Source organism: Vicia villosa, linkage group LG4, assembly GCF_029867415.1.
Source record: "Vicia villosa cultivar HV-30 ecotype Madison, WI linkage group LG4, Vvil1.0, whole genome shotgun sequence".
Classification (NCBI taxonomy): Eukaryota; Viridiplantae; Streptophyta; class Magnoliopsida; order Fabales; family Fabaceae; genus Vicia; species Vicia villosa.
This window is the reverse complement of record NC_081183.1, coordinates 115,871,073-115,888,325: the sequence shown is the minus strand read 5'-3', so window position 1 is coordinate 115,888,325 and position 17,253 is coordinate 115,871,073. Positions and strand designations below refer to the sequence as shown.

The following is a 17,253-nucleotide window of genomic DNA, read 5'->3' as shown; positions in this document are numbered from 1 at the left end:
AATACAGTAGATATAAATAAATTGAAACGAATCAACCCCATATATATTGAAGTTGTATTTTTATTTTTTTTGTTTCTGTTTCCGGGAATCTTGTCACAAACCTTTTGGTCTGACAGTTAAAAAAAGGAAATTGTAGCACAAAGATGGTCACGCAATTGATGTACAAAAAGCTTTATCTGGACTGAGTTAAGCATAACATGATTTGTTAGGACAGGTTCAAGATAAAATAGAACCAAACAAATTAAAGGCTAGTAGCTAGCTATGTGTCTACATAAGGTACAAGAATAGGACAGAGAGAAATAACTAGGGTTCCTTTACTAGACCTTTCAAAAAAGACAGTGTATGTTTCTTCAGAAATAATGCATTTTTGTGTTCTCTGAATGATGCTGGGGATGGAATAGACCAATGAATATATATTGTATTCAGGGACAATGTAACATAACTGTATAGTTCAGCTTGTGTACCCATTCAGCGTGCTCTTGTGCATAATTACTATTTTCTGTTTGTTTTGTTTCCATCGTTTTCAATTGTTGGAATTAGTTATAAGTTATTTGACTTGGTCTTATAGTTAAGGGTCACAAGTTTGCTTTTTTTTTTCATCTAACATATATTGTGATTTTATGGAAACTGACGACATGGGTTTAAAAAAATATTTGATCCAATAAAATACTACATAAACACTTGATTATTTCACTAAACTCATTTAATAATATATCACCAATTAGCTAGGGAGTTTCCCAATTTTACTTAGAAATACATTATCTTTATTATCTTCTAATCTAACAAGTAGATCTCTATCAATAAGGGGGCCAAATTATATTAGTCACACAATTCATATGATGACACATTCACACTCGGCGTATAGATCTTATCACTTTCATTCTTCCATAGTCGACTCAAGACACCTCTTCCATTTGAAGGTTTATCTATCTGAAAAATTATGACTTTGCACACTTTCATCCTTAGATCATACAACTTCCGGCCATTTTTATAGATAAATTTAACTTTTTGTACATTTGACAATCCATATATATATTTCATATATGGAATAAATACATTGATGGTCAAATGTATCAAAAAAAAAAGTCAAATTTACTTATAATAGTAATCAAATATTGAGAATACATATTTACATAATCTATATTAGAGCACTACTACATATTTTTTTAACACATTAATATTTTTCATCATAAACAAATACACTTATCACATTGAAGGCACAAAAAAGTAATATATACATTTATTATTTAATTATTTGTGTTCTAGACATTTATACATTATACAATATCATCAATTACATAGTGTATCATATAAGTTATACTACATAATTTTAAATCAAACATCATCTTATTAATGTTTTTAATACCAATTTTAATGACAATTTACCTAATAACACATTTATTCAATTAAGTCACTCTATGCGATTCCCAAATTAAGGTGAGAAATTAGACATTCCAATAAGTCATATTCCTCACTACACGCATGACTAAAAAATTCATCTCACCCTTAATTTATGATTTGAGTTTTATCACTAAGTAGAATTTTTAACACAAAAAAGCAAAGGCTCAATGACCAAAAATTTTAAACAAAAGGTAGCAATAATTTAGGCATAAGAAATATGCTCTAGTATTAACACTAGAAACAACTACGCTATACTAACCAAAGAAAATGACAATTAAGGAGAAAAAAAGGGATCCTAGTAAAAGTAGTTTTGGTCTCCCAAAAATAATATTCATATTACATGCTAGAATCTATAAGACAAATAAAATCATGAATTAAACAATATTCAAGCCTTAGAATCATAAGGGACAAATTTTACCCAATTGGTAGAAACTAACTAAATTAAAATTCATATGGTTGAAACTCCACTTTTTGAAAATTATTTGATGAAACAATGCTCTTTTACTACCCAAGTCAAAATCTAAGCCAATCATAACTATGAATGCTTGAAGAAAAATCTCTCGACAATGGCTAACCCAAGATTAACGAATCTCAAAACCTTCAACTACATGTCGTTCTGCTCTTCACAAACTCGTCTATTTATGATGTCTTTTTACAGGATGTCGAAGACGATAAAAAAAGAGATCAATAGCATTCAAGGTAATTTCTTGTGGGGGCAGTAGAGCAGAAAAAGCCAGATTCACTGGGTCAAGTGGGGCGATATTTGTCTTTTTGTGGCGTATGGCGGTTTAGGCGTGAAGAGACTTGACGTTTTTAATAATGCGCTTCTTAACAAGTGGCGTTGGAGAATTCTCGAGGGGTCGGATTCTTTATGGTATAATGTGCTGAAGGATCTTTACGGAGATATCAGTTTGAAGGACGTAAGTGGTGAAGGAAGTTTCCTGTCGTGTTCCTCTTCTTCTATTTGGTGGGAATATCTGCTGTCTACTATTTCTTTTGGCAGTGACGATTGTTTTGTCGAAGATTGCAGGTCTGTTATAGGAAAAGGATTCTCGACAGTATTTTGGCAAGCAAAGTGGATCACGAGCAGGTCTTTGAAAGAGACTTTTCCTGGCCTGTATGCGATTTCAGGTCTGAAGCATGTGGCAGTGGCTGCTCTCGGTGGATGGAGGGCTGATGGCGTTTGGGTTTAGTCAAATTTCGGGATACCAACGTCGCTGGCTACGCTGTCGGCACTGACGGAAGAGATTCAAGCGATGCGGAGGGTTTTGCAAGATGCGGGGATGTCAAGGCAGCAGCCTGATCGGCACGGGTGGGAGCTGGAGAAAAACAACAGATTCTCGGTTCGCTCCTTGTATGACAGGTATGTCTCAGCTTTCATTCCTTTTGGCTCTTTCGAGGAGTTTGACGAGGCGTTAACTTTGAATTGGGACTCCGATGTTCCTTTCAAAATCAAGGCATTCATATGGAGCTGTTTAATTAATAGGCTCCCTACCGGAGACCTCCTCGATAAGAGAGGTTTGGTTGCGTCAACTCCGCGCAAGTGTGTTTTATGCGAGTTGGATTGTGAAACTCTTGATCTTCTTATGATTAATTGTTGTGTGGCAAGGTTAATATGGAGGGAGGTGGCGGAGTGGGTCGGATTCTCGTATGGGAATAGTGCAGGGATGAAAGGTTGTTTCATGGATTGGTTCACTCTTTGCAAAGGCAATAAGATGAAGAAAGGAAAGGAAGGCGTTTTTTGGGCAGCTACTTGTTGGAGTATATGGTTGTCGTGTAACGGTATTATCTTTAGGGGTGTCGAGTGGAATGTTTGTGATACGGTATGGAGGATTAAGGCTTTGATTTGGCATTGGTCTTTTGTCGGTAATATTACATATCTCAATTGTAATTTCTATGAGTTTTGCAAGGATCTGGTATTCTTTCTGTCGTAGTTCAATTGGTTTGTAATTTTGCTTTCTTGTAAAAAAAATAATTGACGAAAAGTGTAAGGATCATCTCCAAACTAGGGTTTTGAGGCCCACAAAGAAATTCAACATTCTTCTATAATTCAAAGGATTGTTCAATCAAAATCAAAACCCAAGGATAGGTCAATGCAAGATCAATCACTTTCAAGTTCATCAGAAGCTCCAATTAGGGTTTTTGACCTAATTTTTATGGAGGATTGACTTTTAATCAGGAGATGGCTCCAAGACTCAAAATATGATTCAAGGGCATCCAAATCAACATTATAGTCCATTCAAAATCCCTTTTAATAGATCATGGTTCACGTCCAACAAAAGCTTTCCTATTTTGATATATAATAATCAATTATGATGTGGATTCCACCCTAAAAACCTTTATTTCTTGAAAAAAAATTCTTACTATAAAATGAAACTTGTGATCATTTAAAACACATGATAAATCTGAAAAATAATCTATCGTCTACACATTCACTTAAATATATTTTAGTGCTTAGAGACAAAACACTCAAAATAGAGTTATCTTAAACTAGTGCTAATCTATAACTATAAAACATGAGAGGGTTGTTCTCTGAACTATAATATTTTATTTTAAAGATGGTAAACTGAATTTGAAATAAAATTTTAGTGTGAGAAGGTTGTGAAATGATCCTATTGTAAAAGCTCTATGAAAGTTAAAATATCAATGATCAATTCTTGGGAACTAGACATAGGTCTCGTAATTTTGGGTTTAATCATGATAAAATCTTGTGTTTTCATCTCAAATTTCTTATTTTTTTATCTTTATATTTTTATCTACTCATACCTACCTCTCTTTATATTCTACCTATATTCTTAAAATCAACTTAAAAAATGATTTATTTTTTAAAGTCTTTATAATCGTTTAAATCACAATTCAACCCACCTCCTCCCACCCACTGCTGCCTTGTGTTTGAAATCATGGACAACAAGTGATATTCAAGTCTAAATCTTGTTTAAAGACTAATCGTCTTAGAAGGGAAGATGAATTCAAACACTTCTTTTAACAAAAGGACTTTCCGTAAACAAAACTACACGTTCCAATGGTGAAAGTTATAATCATTGGAAAGCAAAAGTGATTTTTTTTTCTTTAAAATTTGATTTTTGATGTGTGGAATTCAATAAAAATGGTTCAATTATTCTCACTCATTTCATAACTAAAGAAGTGGTAAATACCCTAGAACTCTCTAGACCATGGAAGAAAAATAAAAAGTGTAACATAGTTTAAAAGTCAAGTACTTAATAACCAGGGCCTTAGGTACAAAAGAGTATTATCATGTATCAAACTATAGTAATATAAAATAAATATGAGACATTCTAAAAATTGATATATGAACATACTACTATGATTAACAGGATAGAATAAACACATTTAATCAAGAGTTTGAGTTGCCAGAAAATTTCTGAAGAGAATATTAAAAAATTATTTATTCATCAAATAAATTTAAAAGTCTCAATAACTACGGTCTAAGTTACCAAAAAATTATGAAGGGAAAATTCTGAATAAAACTGTTTATTCTTAAAACTCTTAGGGAAACTTACAAAAATAACTTGATTGATAAAATCTATGTTGTTGGTAATCCAGAGTAACTACAATCTCTAATCGTGGCGATTCCTCTCTTGGAGATCTAGTTGGTATTCTTTATAAATTGCAGGACAATTTACATGAGTTAAAATATCTAAAGAAATTTAAAGAGAGTAAGTCTACTATAAATAAAGGTATTAAGAGAGATGATAAAAGAGTTCTAACAAAGTGGAATAACATTACATACTCATTGGATGAGTCTGAATGTGAAAATGACAACATAGACTTATGTAATGAATTTGAACGAGAGAAAGAAACCAACATACGTCTTATGATTGACTACAAAGAAGATGAGACAAGAATTCCTCAATTTGAGTTCATTTATTATGAGTTATTTTCTATATGTAAAAATCATAATAATGAAGCAAGTAGATTTAAAGATCCCCAACTCTAAAAGACATATTGTCTCTCTTGAAAATGAAAACTAAAAGTTAATTGAGGAGATAAATGAACTTAGAAAACATGCATTAAGAGATAACTTAGTTTCTACTCCTTCTAATAAAAAATGTGTTGATTATGGAATGCTAGAAAGTAAAATTGAAGATATGCATGAACCTCGTAGCAAATATACAAAAGGAATATTGTAATACCCCGATCCCCCGACATCGGTATTTTTCTTAAATCGGCTAATTAGTTATTGGAATGCATATAGAATCATTCTATATTAATCTAAGAGGAACTATTAAGAAAGTAAGTGGATTAGTGAGAATCCAACTAGATGGCAAACTAGTAATTTTGGCAATTATTAACGTTTCATGCATAATATACTAGTCAATTATGTATGGAGTGTTACAAATATATATATATATATATATATATATAACTAAAGTTCTCATTTGATATGTCCCCATACACACACACATATATATATATATATATATATATATATATATATATATATATATATATATATATATATATATATATATATATATATATATATATAAACTGAACCAACATCTTTTGGCACATCATTCTAATTTTGTCACATAAAATATAATCCTATGTGGCACCTCTAAAATCTCATGTTCATTTTTCAAACAAGTTTATTTCTCTATTAGATGTATGGGTGATCAACACCCGGTAACTAAAAAAAATATTAATTTAACAACTAATTACTAATAACTTCAATCTAAACTAATTTATAAACTTTAAAAAATAGTTTATATACTTTTCTTGCAATCTTTTCATCTATTTCATCATTATTAATATATTCTTGAAAGATAGAATTAATTTTATCTGTTTACTCAATATAGATAAATTATTAAAATCAATATAATACAAATTTTATTTAGAAAAAACAATACAATTAACTCCTTACAAAATGTAGTTGATAGATGGACATATAAAGTAAGAAAAAAATAAAGTATCAACCTTAAAAGATTTACACATCTTACTTATCATTTCTATAATTCAAACATACTTTTTTTCGTTTAAAATTATTCTCTCTTTTTTATTCTCTTCATTTTGTCATCTCAATTATAATTTTTACTATACTAAATTAAATTAAAATAGACATTAAATTAATATTATTTTAAAAAAATCACCGATGTACGCAGATGTCAGTCTAGTTTGGATATAATTTCGGGAAATCAAATAGAAATCTATAATAAAGTTGGTCTACAATATCAACCTCTTTTAGTAAGTTGTGTCATCCAAATAAAAGTAGTAATCATAACATGCTTAATTGTTCTTAATGTGATAAACATAATCATAATGTCTCTTATTCTTTCTTAAAGAAAATCACAAGTCAAATAAGAAAAATATTGCTAGAATTAACATGTTTTTCACTAACCCAAGAGGAATCAACATAATTTGTGGATAGCAAAGGTTAAAAGTAATTTAGTGATGTAGGTACGCTTTGCAGCATCAAAATAGAGTCATATCAATAGTTGTTTAAAAAACTATATTATAAAGCTTAAAATTAGTTTCTACTCTTTGTTCCAAAAGAGGGATACCGTGTCTCATATAAATAAATCTTCAAAATTACTCTAAAAAACATATCCTCGTAATTAAGAAAATACTAGATTAACACTTGCGCGAGACATTTATGAATTTTTTTTAAGTAATATTAAATTATATATCTATTTTAATTTTATTTAGTATAATAAAAATTGTAATTGAGATGATAAGATGGAGAGAATAAAAGAAAGGGAATAATTTTACAAGAAAAAATATGTTTGAATCATAGAAATTATAAATAAGATGCTGCTATTTAAATTTTAAAATAAAAAATAAAAGGAAAAAAATTTCAATAATATTTTTATATTTCTTTTTTTTTTTCAATATTTTTAAAAATGTTAAATCTTTATCATTTTATATATGGATGAGAGAATTTCTGCATTCGAACGACTCAGACTCTATGTAACCAATTTTTACAGTCAAAATTTTCAATAATTTTGTTTCATATTTTCTTTCTTTTTTTTCCAATATTTTTAAAAATATTAAATCTTCGTTATTTTATGAATGAGAGAAATTCTAAATTCGAGCGACTCAGACTCTATATAGCAAATCATTATAGTAAAAAATTTCAATAATTTTGTTTTGTATTTCCTTTTCCGTTTTTACTCCAATATTTTTTTTAAATAGTAAATCTTGATTTTATGGACGAGAGACAAATTCATCAAAGATTAAAAGATAAAGGATCGTCTATTTTAACAAGGTTATTAACGTCATCTTAATATAATTTAATAATATAATTTAATGATTTGAGGAATAAAATATAAAATTAAAAATGCATTCTTCAAAAAATAGATAGGTTTATCTTTTATCTTAATTTTGCCGATAATTATTGGTTACATAGAGTCTGAGTCGTTCAAATGTAAAATTTTAGTGTAAATCTTTTAAGGTTAATACGTTATTTTTTGTCTTATTTTATATATTAATCTATCAACTAAGTTTTCGTAAGTATTCAATTGTATTGTTTTTTCTAAATAAAAGTTGTATTATATTGACTTAACAATTTACCTATATTGACTAAACGAATATAATTAATTTTTCTTTCATAAATATATTTATAGTGATGAAATAGATGAACAGATTGCAAGAAAAATATATAAACTATTTTTTAAAGTTTATAACATTATTTTATATTGAAGTTATTATTCATTAGTTGTTAAATTAGTATATTTTTGTAGTTACCGGGTGTTGGGTGTTGAACCTATGATATGTAATAGAGAAATAAATTTTTTTAAAAAGTGAATATGAGTTTTTAAAGGTGCCACATAAAGATATATTTGATGTAGCATAAGTTTTTAATGATGTGAAAAAATTAAAACTATGTGACATACGATATTGAAGTCTCTTTTAATATATATATATATATATATATATATATATATATATATATATATATATATATATATATATATATATATATATATATATATATATATATATATATATATGTGTGTGTGTGTGTGTGTGTGTGTGTGTGTGTGTGTGTGTGTGTGTGTGTGTGTGAAGGAGACGAGATAAAAAGCGTTCTCAAGAATGAACTAAAAAGTATTATCTCAAAAAATATATTGAACTTGGAAGCCTTGTTAACTTAGATAAGTATAGGTAATTCACTTGTTAAATGAGAATTAAGTGTATCTCTTGTTTCTCCTTAACACATTGTTACCCTAGGATTTCGACTTACTAACTAAATGGGCAACTAAGGCCCAAAATTGGCAATTGGGCCTCAATTTGGTGAGAAGGCCCTAAATTGGTAATTGGGCCTCAATTAAATAATTACATTGTCATTTGGGTCGAAGTGGTTCGACCAAATAACGCTTAGTAGTCGAAGCTGTTCGACTAGAAAGATGATCAGAGGCTTCAGCGTTCGACCAAACCAAAAGGATGCGAAGACTTAAGGATTTTTGGCTGCAGAAACTGAAGTGGAGGTCGAGAGGCAGTAGAAGTTAAGAGGCAGTTCCAGGCAGTTTTTCTGGCAGTTCTCACAGGACGCGTGGAAGTCTCACAATTGAAGATCTTGCATGTCGAAGACACGTGTTGACTGATAGCCAGTCGACCGTTAGTAGTAGTTATTTTATTTTTCTATTTAAGCAAGTTTTATAGGAATAGTTAGAGGTCCGCATTTTCTACATAAACACAAGTAAAACTCAAATCTCTGCGCAATGAGTAACGAGTGCAACCTTGGAATGTACGTATGCGTACCAGTTTAATTAAACGCAATCATTTTACATTACATTTTATCTTTCAGTGCACATTTACTGCCTTCTTTTTTATTGCTTTGATTTACTTTAAAGCCTTTAGTTTCAGTGCTTACTTTTACGTTAAAGTCATTATTTTACATTTAATACAAATCAGATACACATAACATAACAAAATAAAGCAATCAGTCCTGGAGTATTCTAGTTGACTCCGCAAAGTAACCTTTAAAAAGGAAACTAGCGCTTGTTTACCATTTTTCTGGGTAAACAAGTTGGCACGCCCAGTGGGACTCGTCGATTGTTCTTTATTTTTCTTTAGTTATGAATGATATTAAGAAGTGGTCGGAAATTAACTAACATGGCTGAAGTTAATACAAATAATTCTGATCTTTCTGGAAATCAAGGAGGTGTTCTGAACGCAGGAACACCACAAAATGCCGCAGATTCGTCCCCAGTTGGAACAACAAATACTGGTGGATCGACGGCAGCAATAATGGTATCATCACCAACGAATGTACGGTCACCGTTGAATCTATTACGACCGCCGTTTCATGGAATGATACCTCCACCAGGTTTTAACCCTCAGTTTGGAATGGCCACGTCTATGATGCAAGGTTTGCACACAAATCCTTCATTATATTCTGACAGCATGATGGCTACAAGCACATCAAGTCTGGGGGGTCGACCTATAGGCATAGGATATAATCACCAGGTTTTGCCATCTTTAAGTACTACGTCAATGTTGTCAATTCGACAACAAATGGACGAAAGTAATCATGAAATGGTGAATGCCCTTACTCAACAAATGGGAACTGTTTTTACTCCCATGATAAATAACACGAATCAAAGTTATGAAATATTGGCGGGACAAATGGCCAGAATTGCAGATTTCTTTGGAGCGCCCCCACAACCGAACCTTTCGACTACTCAAGGGTCGAATGTGAGAGGGGTCGAACTTATAGGACAAGGAGATCAAATTGAGCAAGAGATCCCTAGAATAGTACAAAGGCATCAAGATGCTGACCAGGTTCTTAGGAACATCCAGCAAGATGTCAATGTTGGACACAATAATATCTCTAATGTAGTCGAACAAATTTTAGTCCAAAATGGGATAAATGTAGGTTTGCATAGACCAAATTTCGTTTCCCCGTTGTCAGAATATGTAAGGCAAACAGAATTGCCTAGGGGGTGGAAAGTCCCAAAATTCACCAAATTTGCTGGTGAGACTGGCGAGTCGACAGTCGAACATATTGCTAGGTTCTAGACAGAGGCTGGAGAAATAGCAAACAATGAAAATCTAAAGATGAAGTATTTTCCAAGTTCTTTAACGAAAAATGCATTTACTTGGTTCACGACCTTATCTCCCCAATCTTTGTTCTCATGGAACCAATTAGAACGATTGTTTCATGAACAATTTTATATGGGACAGTCGAAAATTAGCTTGAAAGAATTAGCAGGAGTTAGACGAAAGGGTACAGAACCAGTCGATGACTATCTAAACCGTTTTAGGTTACTGAAAGCTAGATGTTTTACACAAATTCCTGAACATGAGTTAGTCGAAATGGCTGCAGGTGGGTTAGATTATTCCATAAGGAAGAAATTAGACACCCAACATTTGAGAGACATGGCACAACTGGCAGATAGAGTACGCCAGGTCGAAAGGCTAAAGGCTGAAAAGGCTAGGGCTAATAAGTATCATAAGAAAGAGAAAATAGCTTATGTTACTACAGGTGAGTTCGACTCTAATAGCGACGATGAATACGAAGAGGCAGAGGTTAACGTGGCTGAATTAAAGCCAGGACCACCTTATATTTGTAAATTGCTTAGACCTTCAAAAGATAAAAATCTGGTTGAAAGTAAAAATGAGAAATTCTCTAGTAAAACGTATTCATTTGATATAACGAAATGTGATGAAATATTTGATTTGTTGGTTTCTGATGGGCAAATCATAGTACCCCCGGGACTTAAAAATCCTCCTCTTGAACAAAAGAAAAAAAGAGGATTTTGTAAATTTCATAATTTCTTGGGTCATAAAACTTCTCAATGTGTCCTTTTCAGGGATTTAGTGCAAAAAGCTTTGAAAGAAGGAAGGTTACAGTTTGGAGAAAAGCCAAAGTCATCAATGCAAGTTGATACTGATCCTTTGCAAGTCGAAGAGGCTCACTATACTGAGCTTGCTGATGTGATGATGGTCGAGACTACTGATGGTTTCGTTAGAAAGCAAAACGGCGCTACTGATGGCAAAGTTTTGAACATGGTTTATCCTGAACCAAAAGAGAGTCTTTTGAAATTCCTCGAGAGATGCCACAATAACAACTCTCAAGTTGGATTATGCCCAAGGTGTGATGCTGTTTTTAATGTCGATGCTGCAAACAAAGTGAGGTTCGACCCTCGTCGAGGCAAGAATCGTCAATTCATGTATACAGGAGAAAACAGTGGTCGAAAGGCTGGAGAATACAGGAAGATGTTTGAAAAACCAAGGACTTTCCGTCCCAAGACGGATGTCCCTGAAGACAAATGGGTGAAACCCATTAATTTCAGAGGTAAACGTCCAGAATGGCAGATTCAAGGCGATGGAACCAATGCTGAAGGTTCTTGGACTGATAGTGGATCTAAAAGAAAAGATTACATATCTCCAAACTACAAAGGAAAGAACCCCATGACTCGAACGCAATGGAGGCGTTACCAAAGAAGCCACAAGAATGGACAAGAGGGTTCAAAAATGGTGCAGGCAGGATTTTCTCACTATCAGGCAAAACCCTTTCATAGGAAGTTGACTGAGGAGCAGGCTAAAATAGCAAATGAAAGATTAGCTGCTGGGATGATCCTAGGAAAGAAATTGATCAAAGAATTGGTCGACGACGATGCTCCAATCCCAAATAAGGAAAAAGAGCCTGAGTATTCTCCATTGTCAGACGAAGAAGTCGATGATAACTTTGACATAGAGTCAGATGAATTGCTAATCGACTGTGGGATTGTTTCTGTACTCCCGGCTGAGTTCGACAGAATCTCTGAGGTATCTGAAAATAAAGATGATTTTCTTCCTGACGAGAATGTGGAAGAAACACATGTTTGTTACTACGTGATGGGAAAAGGAGTGGTAGAAGAGCAAAAGGCTGTGTTTGAGAGGCCAGGTCGAGGAATGATGTATCATTTGAAGCCTTTATTCATAAGGGCGAAAGTGGATGGTGTTCCAATAAACAAAGTGTTTGTCGATGGTGGGGCTGCTGTAAACTTAATGCCCTATTCTTCACTTTAGAAAGTGGGAAAGACTGACAAAGACTTAAGACCCCATAATATGGTACTGTCAAATTATGAGGGCAAGACAAGTGGAATACTTGGAGTAATTCAAGTAAAACTAGCTGTTGGTTCGTCTGTCAGGTCAACCGTCTTCATGGTGATTGCATCGCAGGCAAATTTTAAACTGTTGTTGGGTCGAGAATGGATCCATGGTATTGGGGCAGTTCCTTCCACCTTACATCAGCGTGTGGCCATTTGGAGGTCAGATGGTATAGTGGAGAATATTGAAGCTGACCAAAGTTATTACAAAACTGAAAGTGGTCGCAGACACTTCGACCAGCATTTGGCAAATGTAGCTCCTTGCTACAAAGCAGAAGATGTATATCCTTCTGATGAAAGTGTGTCTAAGTATCTGAACTTAGACCCAAATTATGGTTTCATTTGGAATAAAGAAGATCCTAATGAACCATTGAACCATGAAAGTCCTCCAGAGCAGAGGACAACAATCAAAGACGATGACCACTGAGTCAGAATACCTGGCTCGAATAACGGCCTATTTGGCCGAAAACAAAGAAAAAGCGGCTTTAGAAGCTGAACTAGAGAAAAATATGACGATTGAGGCCATGATAGTAAAAAGTGAAAACGATCAAGAAGTCGATCACCAAGTCGAACGACTCGACGGGATATACGATGACGAACCTTTAGGTTTCGAAATGGATCCATCAGGATCGGTAAAAAGGATGCAAGCTCAAGATCCTCTTGAGGAAATTGACTTAGGTGATGGAGTCATTAAAAGGCCTACTTATGTAAGTACAAGGCTTACAAGTGACCTAAAGACCAAGTTGACTCTACTTTTGAAAGAATACAAAGATTGTTTTGCATGGGATTACAATGAAATGCCTAGTTTAAGTCGACAGGTGGTGGAGCATCGACTACCATTAAACCCAGGGAAGAAACCTATCAAGGAGCTTCCTAGAAGATTTGCGCCAGAGGTTATGGAAAAAATCAAAATAGAAATTGAAAGATTGCTGAAAAGCAAGTTTATTCGAACTGCGAGGTATGTCGAATGGTTAGCTAATATAGTGCCTGTCATAAAGAAAAATGGTAGCCTTCGTGTATGCATCGATTTCAGAGATTTAAATAAGGCTACTCCTAAAGATGAATATCCCATGCCAGTTGCTGAAATGTTAGTCGACTCTGCAGCCGGGTTTGAATATCTTAGTTTATTGGATGGATATTCAGGCTATAACCAAATTTTTATAGCTGACGAAGATGTACCTAAGACGGCGTTTCGATGCCCAGGTGCTTTAGGAACTTATGAATGGGTGGTGATGCCTTTTGGTTTAAAAAATGCTGGAGCTACATACCAACGAGCCATGAATTCCATGTTTCATGATTTTATTGACAAGTTTATGCAGGTTTATATTGATGATATTGTAATAAAATCTGACTCTGAAAATGGTCATTTAGACCATCTTCGACAATCTTTTGAACGTATGAGGAAATATGGACTCAAAATGAACCCTTTAAAATGTGCTTTTGGTGTACATGCAGGGGATTTCCTAGGCTTCGTGGTTCACAAGAAAGGCATTGAGATAAACCAAAATAAGACGAAAGCAATCTTGGAGCTAAAGGCGCCAGAAACAAAGAAACAACTCCAGTCATTGTTGGGGAAGATTAACTTCTTGAGGAGATTCATCTCAAATCTAAGTGGCAAAACGAAGATATTTTCACCACTTGTGAAACTCAAGAACCAAGATCAATTCAAATGGGAACAAGAACATCAGCAGGCATTCGACCAAATAAAAGCTTATTTAACTAAGCCTCCTATTTTGTTACCCCCCAATAGGACAAAGAGTATGAAATTATACATAGCTGCATCAGGCTCGACAATTGGGAGTATGTTTGCCCAAGAAGATGATAATGGCGTCGAAAGAGCCATATATTATCTAAGTCGAACCCTAGTAGATGCTGAAACTAGGTATAATGATATTGAAAAATTATGCTTATGCCTGTATTTCTCATGTAACAAACTCAAGCAATATATAAAGCCTGTTGATGTGTATGTGTCCTCTCATTTTGATATTATTAAACATATGTTGTCTAAACCAATTTTGCATAGTCGAATTGGTAAGTGGGCCTTAGCGCTAACTGAATTTTCCTTAACATATGTCCCTTTAAAAACTATGAAAGGACAAGTTGTGGCTGATTTTATAGTCGGCCATGGGTTAGTTGACTCGTCTGTAAATCAAGTCGAGCAAACTAACTGGAAATTGTTTTTCGATGGCTCTAGTCACAAAAATGGTTCAGGCATTGGAGTCCTAATTGTTTCCCCTAAGGGACTTCCAACTAAGTTCCATTACAAAATGAAAGAAGTATGCTCTAATAATGAAGTCGAATATGAAGCCTTGATTACTGGTTTGAAAGCCCTAATAGATTTGGGGGCAACTCGGGTTGAGATTCGAGGTGATTCCGAATTAGTGATTCGACAAATCAAGAAAGAGTATAAGTGCATTAAAGAAAATCTAATAATGTATTATGCAATCGTGATACGCTTATTAGAAAGATTCGAACATGTTGAGATCTTGCATGTACCAAGATCCAACAATTACATTGCCAATGAATTGGCACAAATTGCTTCTAGGTATAGAGTTTCTAAAGACAAGTTGGAAGATATGGTCGAGATCAAGAATAAAGAAACTCATGAAGTATTAAATAAATTGGGTCGATTGTCGACGTCAAAAGTCGAGGGGGTAGATGATGATGTTGAAATAAAAAATCTGTATGCCTTGGAAATTTTTGCCATCGACAATATGACTGATGCTGATTGGAGGAACCCATTGGTCCAATACCTAAATAATCCAGTCGGAGGAACTGATCGAAAGATTAAATATAGAGCTCTAAACTATGTGATATTAGGAAATGATTTATACAAGAAAACAGCTGAGGGTGTGTTGTTGAAATGCTTAAGTGAAGCTGAAGCATATTTGGCTGTGTCAGAGGTTCATAGTGGTGTTTGTGGAGCTCATCAATCAGGTCATAAGATGAAATGGTTGTTGTTTAGACAAGGTTTATATTGGCCGACAATGCTAAAAGACTGTATTGAATATGCAAGAGGATGCCAGGAGTGCCAGAAATTTTCAGGTATTCAACATGTTCCAGCCAGTGAATTGCATGCGATCATAAAACCTTGGCCTTTTAGAGGATGGGCTTTGGATTTGATAGGAGAAATCAAACATGCGTCTTCTAAGCAACAAAGATTCATTTTAGTAGGAATAGATTATTTTACTAAATGGATAGAAGCAATCCCACTGGTTAATGCTGATCAAGAAGCAGTGATTAGTTTCATACAAAAACACATTATCTACAGATATGGGATCCCAGAAACTATTACTACTGATCAAGGATCAATTTTTGTTGGTCAAAAAATGCAAGCTTTTGCAGCAGAAACAGGGTTTAAATTGCTAACATCTACTCCATATTATGCCCAGGCAAATGGTCAGGTCGAAGCTGCTAATAAAGTTATCATAAATTTAATAAAGAAGCATGTGGGAAAAAAGCCAAGAAATTGGCATCAAACGCTCGACCAAATCCTTTGGGCTTGTCGAACGTCACCAAAGGAAGCAATAAAAACTACTCCATTTCGTTTGACATTTGGACATGATGCTGTGTTGCCTGCAGAAATTCACCTACAGTCAACAAGAATTCAACGACAAAACAGTCTGTCGTCTGACGAATACTGGAATATGATGTTAGATGAGTTAGTCGAATTAGACGAAGTGAGGCTAATAGCGTTGGATAGATTAATAAGACAAAAGGAAAAAGTGGCGAAGGCCTACAACAAGAAAGTCAAGGAGAAGACATTCATGGTAGGTGACTATGTATGGAAGGTGATTCTACCTATGGATCAAAGGAATAAGTTACTGGGTAAATGGTCCCCAAGTTGGGAAGGACCGTTTAAGATTTTGCAAGTATTTTCAAACAATGCGTATGAAATCGAAGAACTAAATTCAGATGGTCGAATCTTGAGGGTAAATGGTAAGTATTTGAAAAAATATAAACCTATACTTCAAGAAATTCACATAAGAGAATGAAAGGAATTATATTAAAATGGCTAGAAAACTTGGCCAGTCATTACAAAAAGTTCCTTCATAGAAGGCGCAGTCATTACAAAAAAAAAAAACTGGTAGACCCTAAAGCCACTAAAATATCCAATATTAGTGAACTCTTTGGTCGATGTCCTCCAAAGATAGTAGAGGCAGACTTTCGGCTTCGAACATCTCTATGCGCCCGGCCCTGCGCATTTTCCTCACTACACCTTGCTTGAGAAATAGGTAAGACAAGAATCTTCCATAAGGAAGACAAGTCACCATTCCTTGACGAGAGGCCGTCGAAGAGACAACTTCCACGAGTTGTTTAAAAATCAAAAGAGGAAAGTTGATTTTCTTCCCTTGAAGAGCACAAGAAATGAACTCCAAGTCTTCCACCATGATGTTATTTTTATTATGGTTGCGCGGACGAAAGTTGCCTACCAAAAGTTGGTGCCAAATTTTAATAACTCTGGCACAAAAGGGGTCATTGTCCATGAGATCCCTTAACATATTAGAAGTGTTCATGTCGAAGGTGTTGTCAACAAACGTTGCACCAGTATTGCTGCATTTCAACAAATCAGAGATTGTTGAAGGAGTGATGATGACATGAGCCCCTCGAATGGTGGAGGTTATGGTAGTCCTCCCTTCTGGATCTATGCGCAAAGATGCAAATCTCCAGAACTCAATCAGCATGCAGGGATAGATGTTTCCGTCTAGAATTTCAGGATAAAATGCAAGCCCCTGGCTAGCATAGAGGGCACGAGCATTGATATGATTCGCATCAAACTCTTCTGCAGAAAGCT

The 17,253-nt window shown here is 34.1% G+C and overlaps 1 protein-coding gene across 1 annotated transcript; it reads left to right on the top strand.

The window, feature by feature from the left end:
• Positions 1–2,657: 2,657 nt before the first annotated feature.
• Positions 2,658–5,359, top strand: LOC131597716 (uncharacterized). The gene is made up of 2 exons (XM_058870393.1): positions 2,658–3,317; positions 5,036–5,359. The coding sequence occupies exons 1-2, from the start codon at positions 2,658–2,660 to the stop codon at positions 5,357–5,359; spliced, it is 984 nt and encodes a 327-aa protein (XP_058726376.1).
• Positions 5,360–17,253: the final 11,894 nt, after the last annotated feature.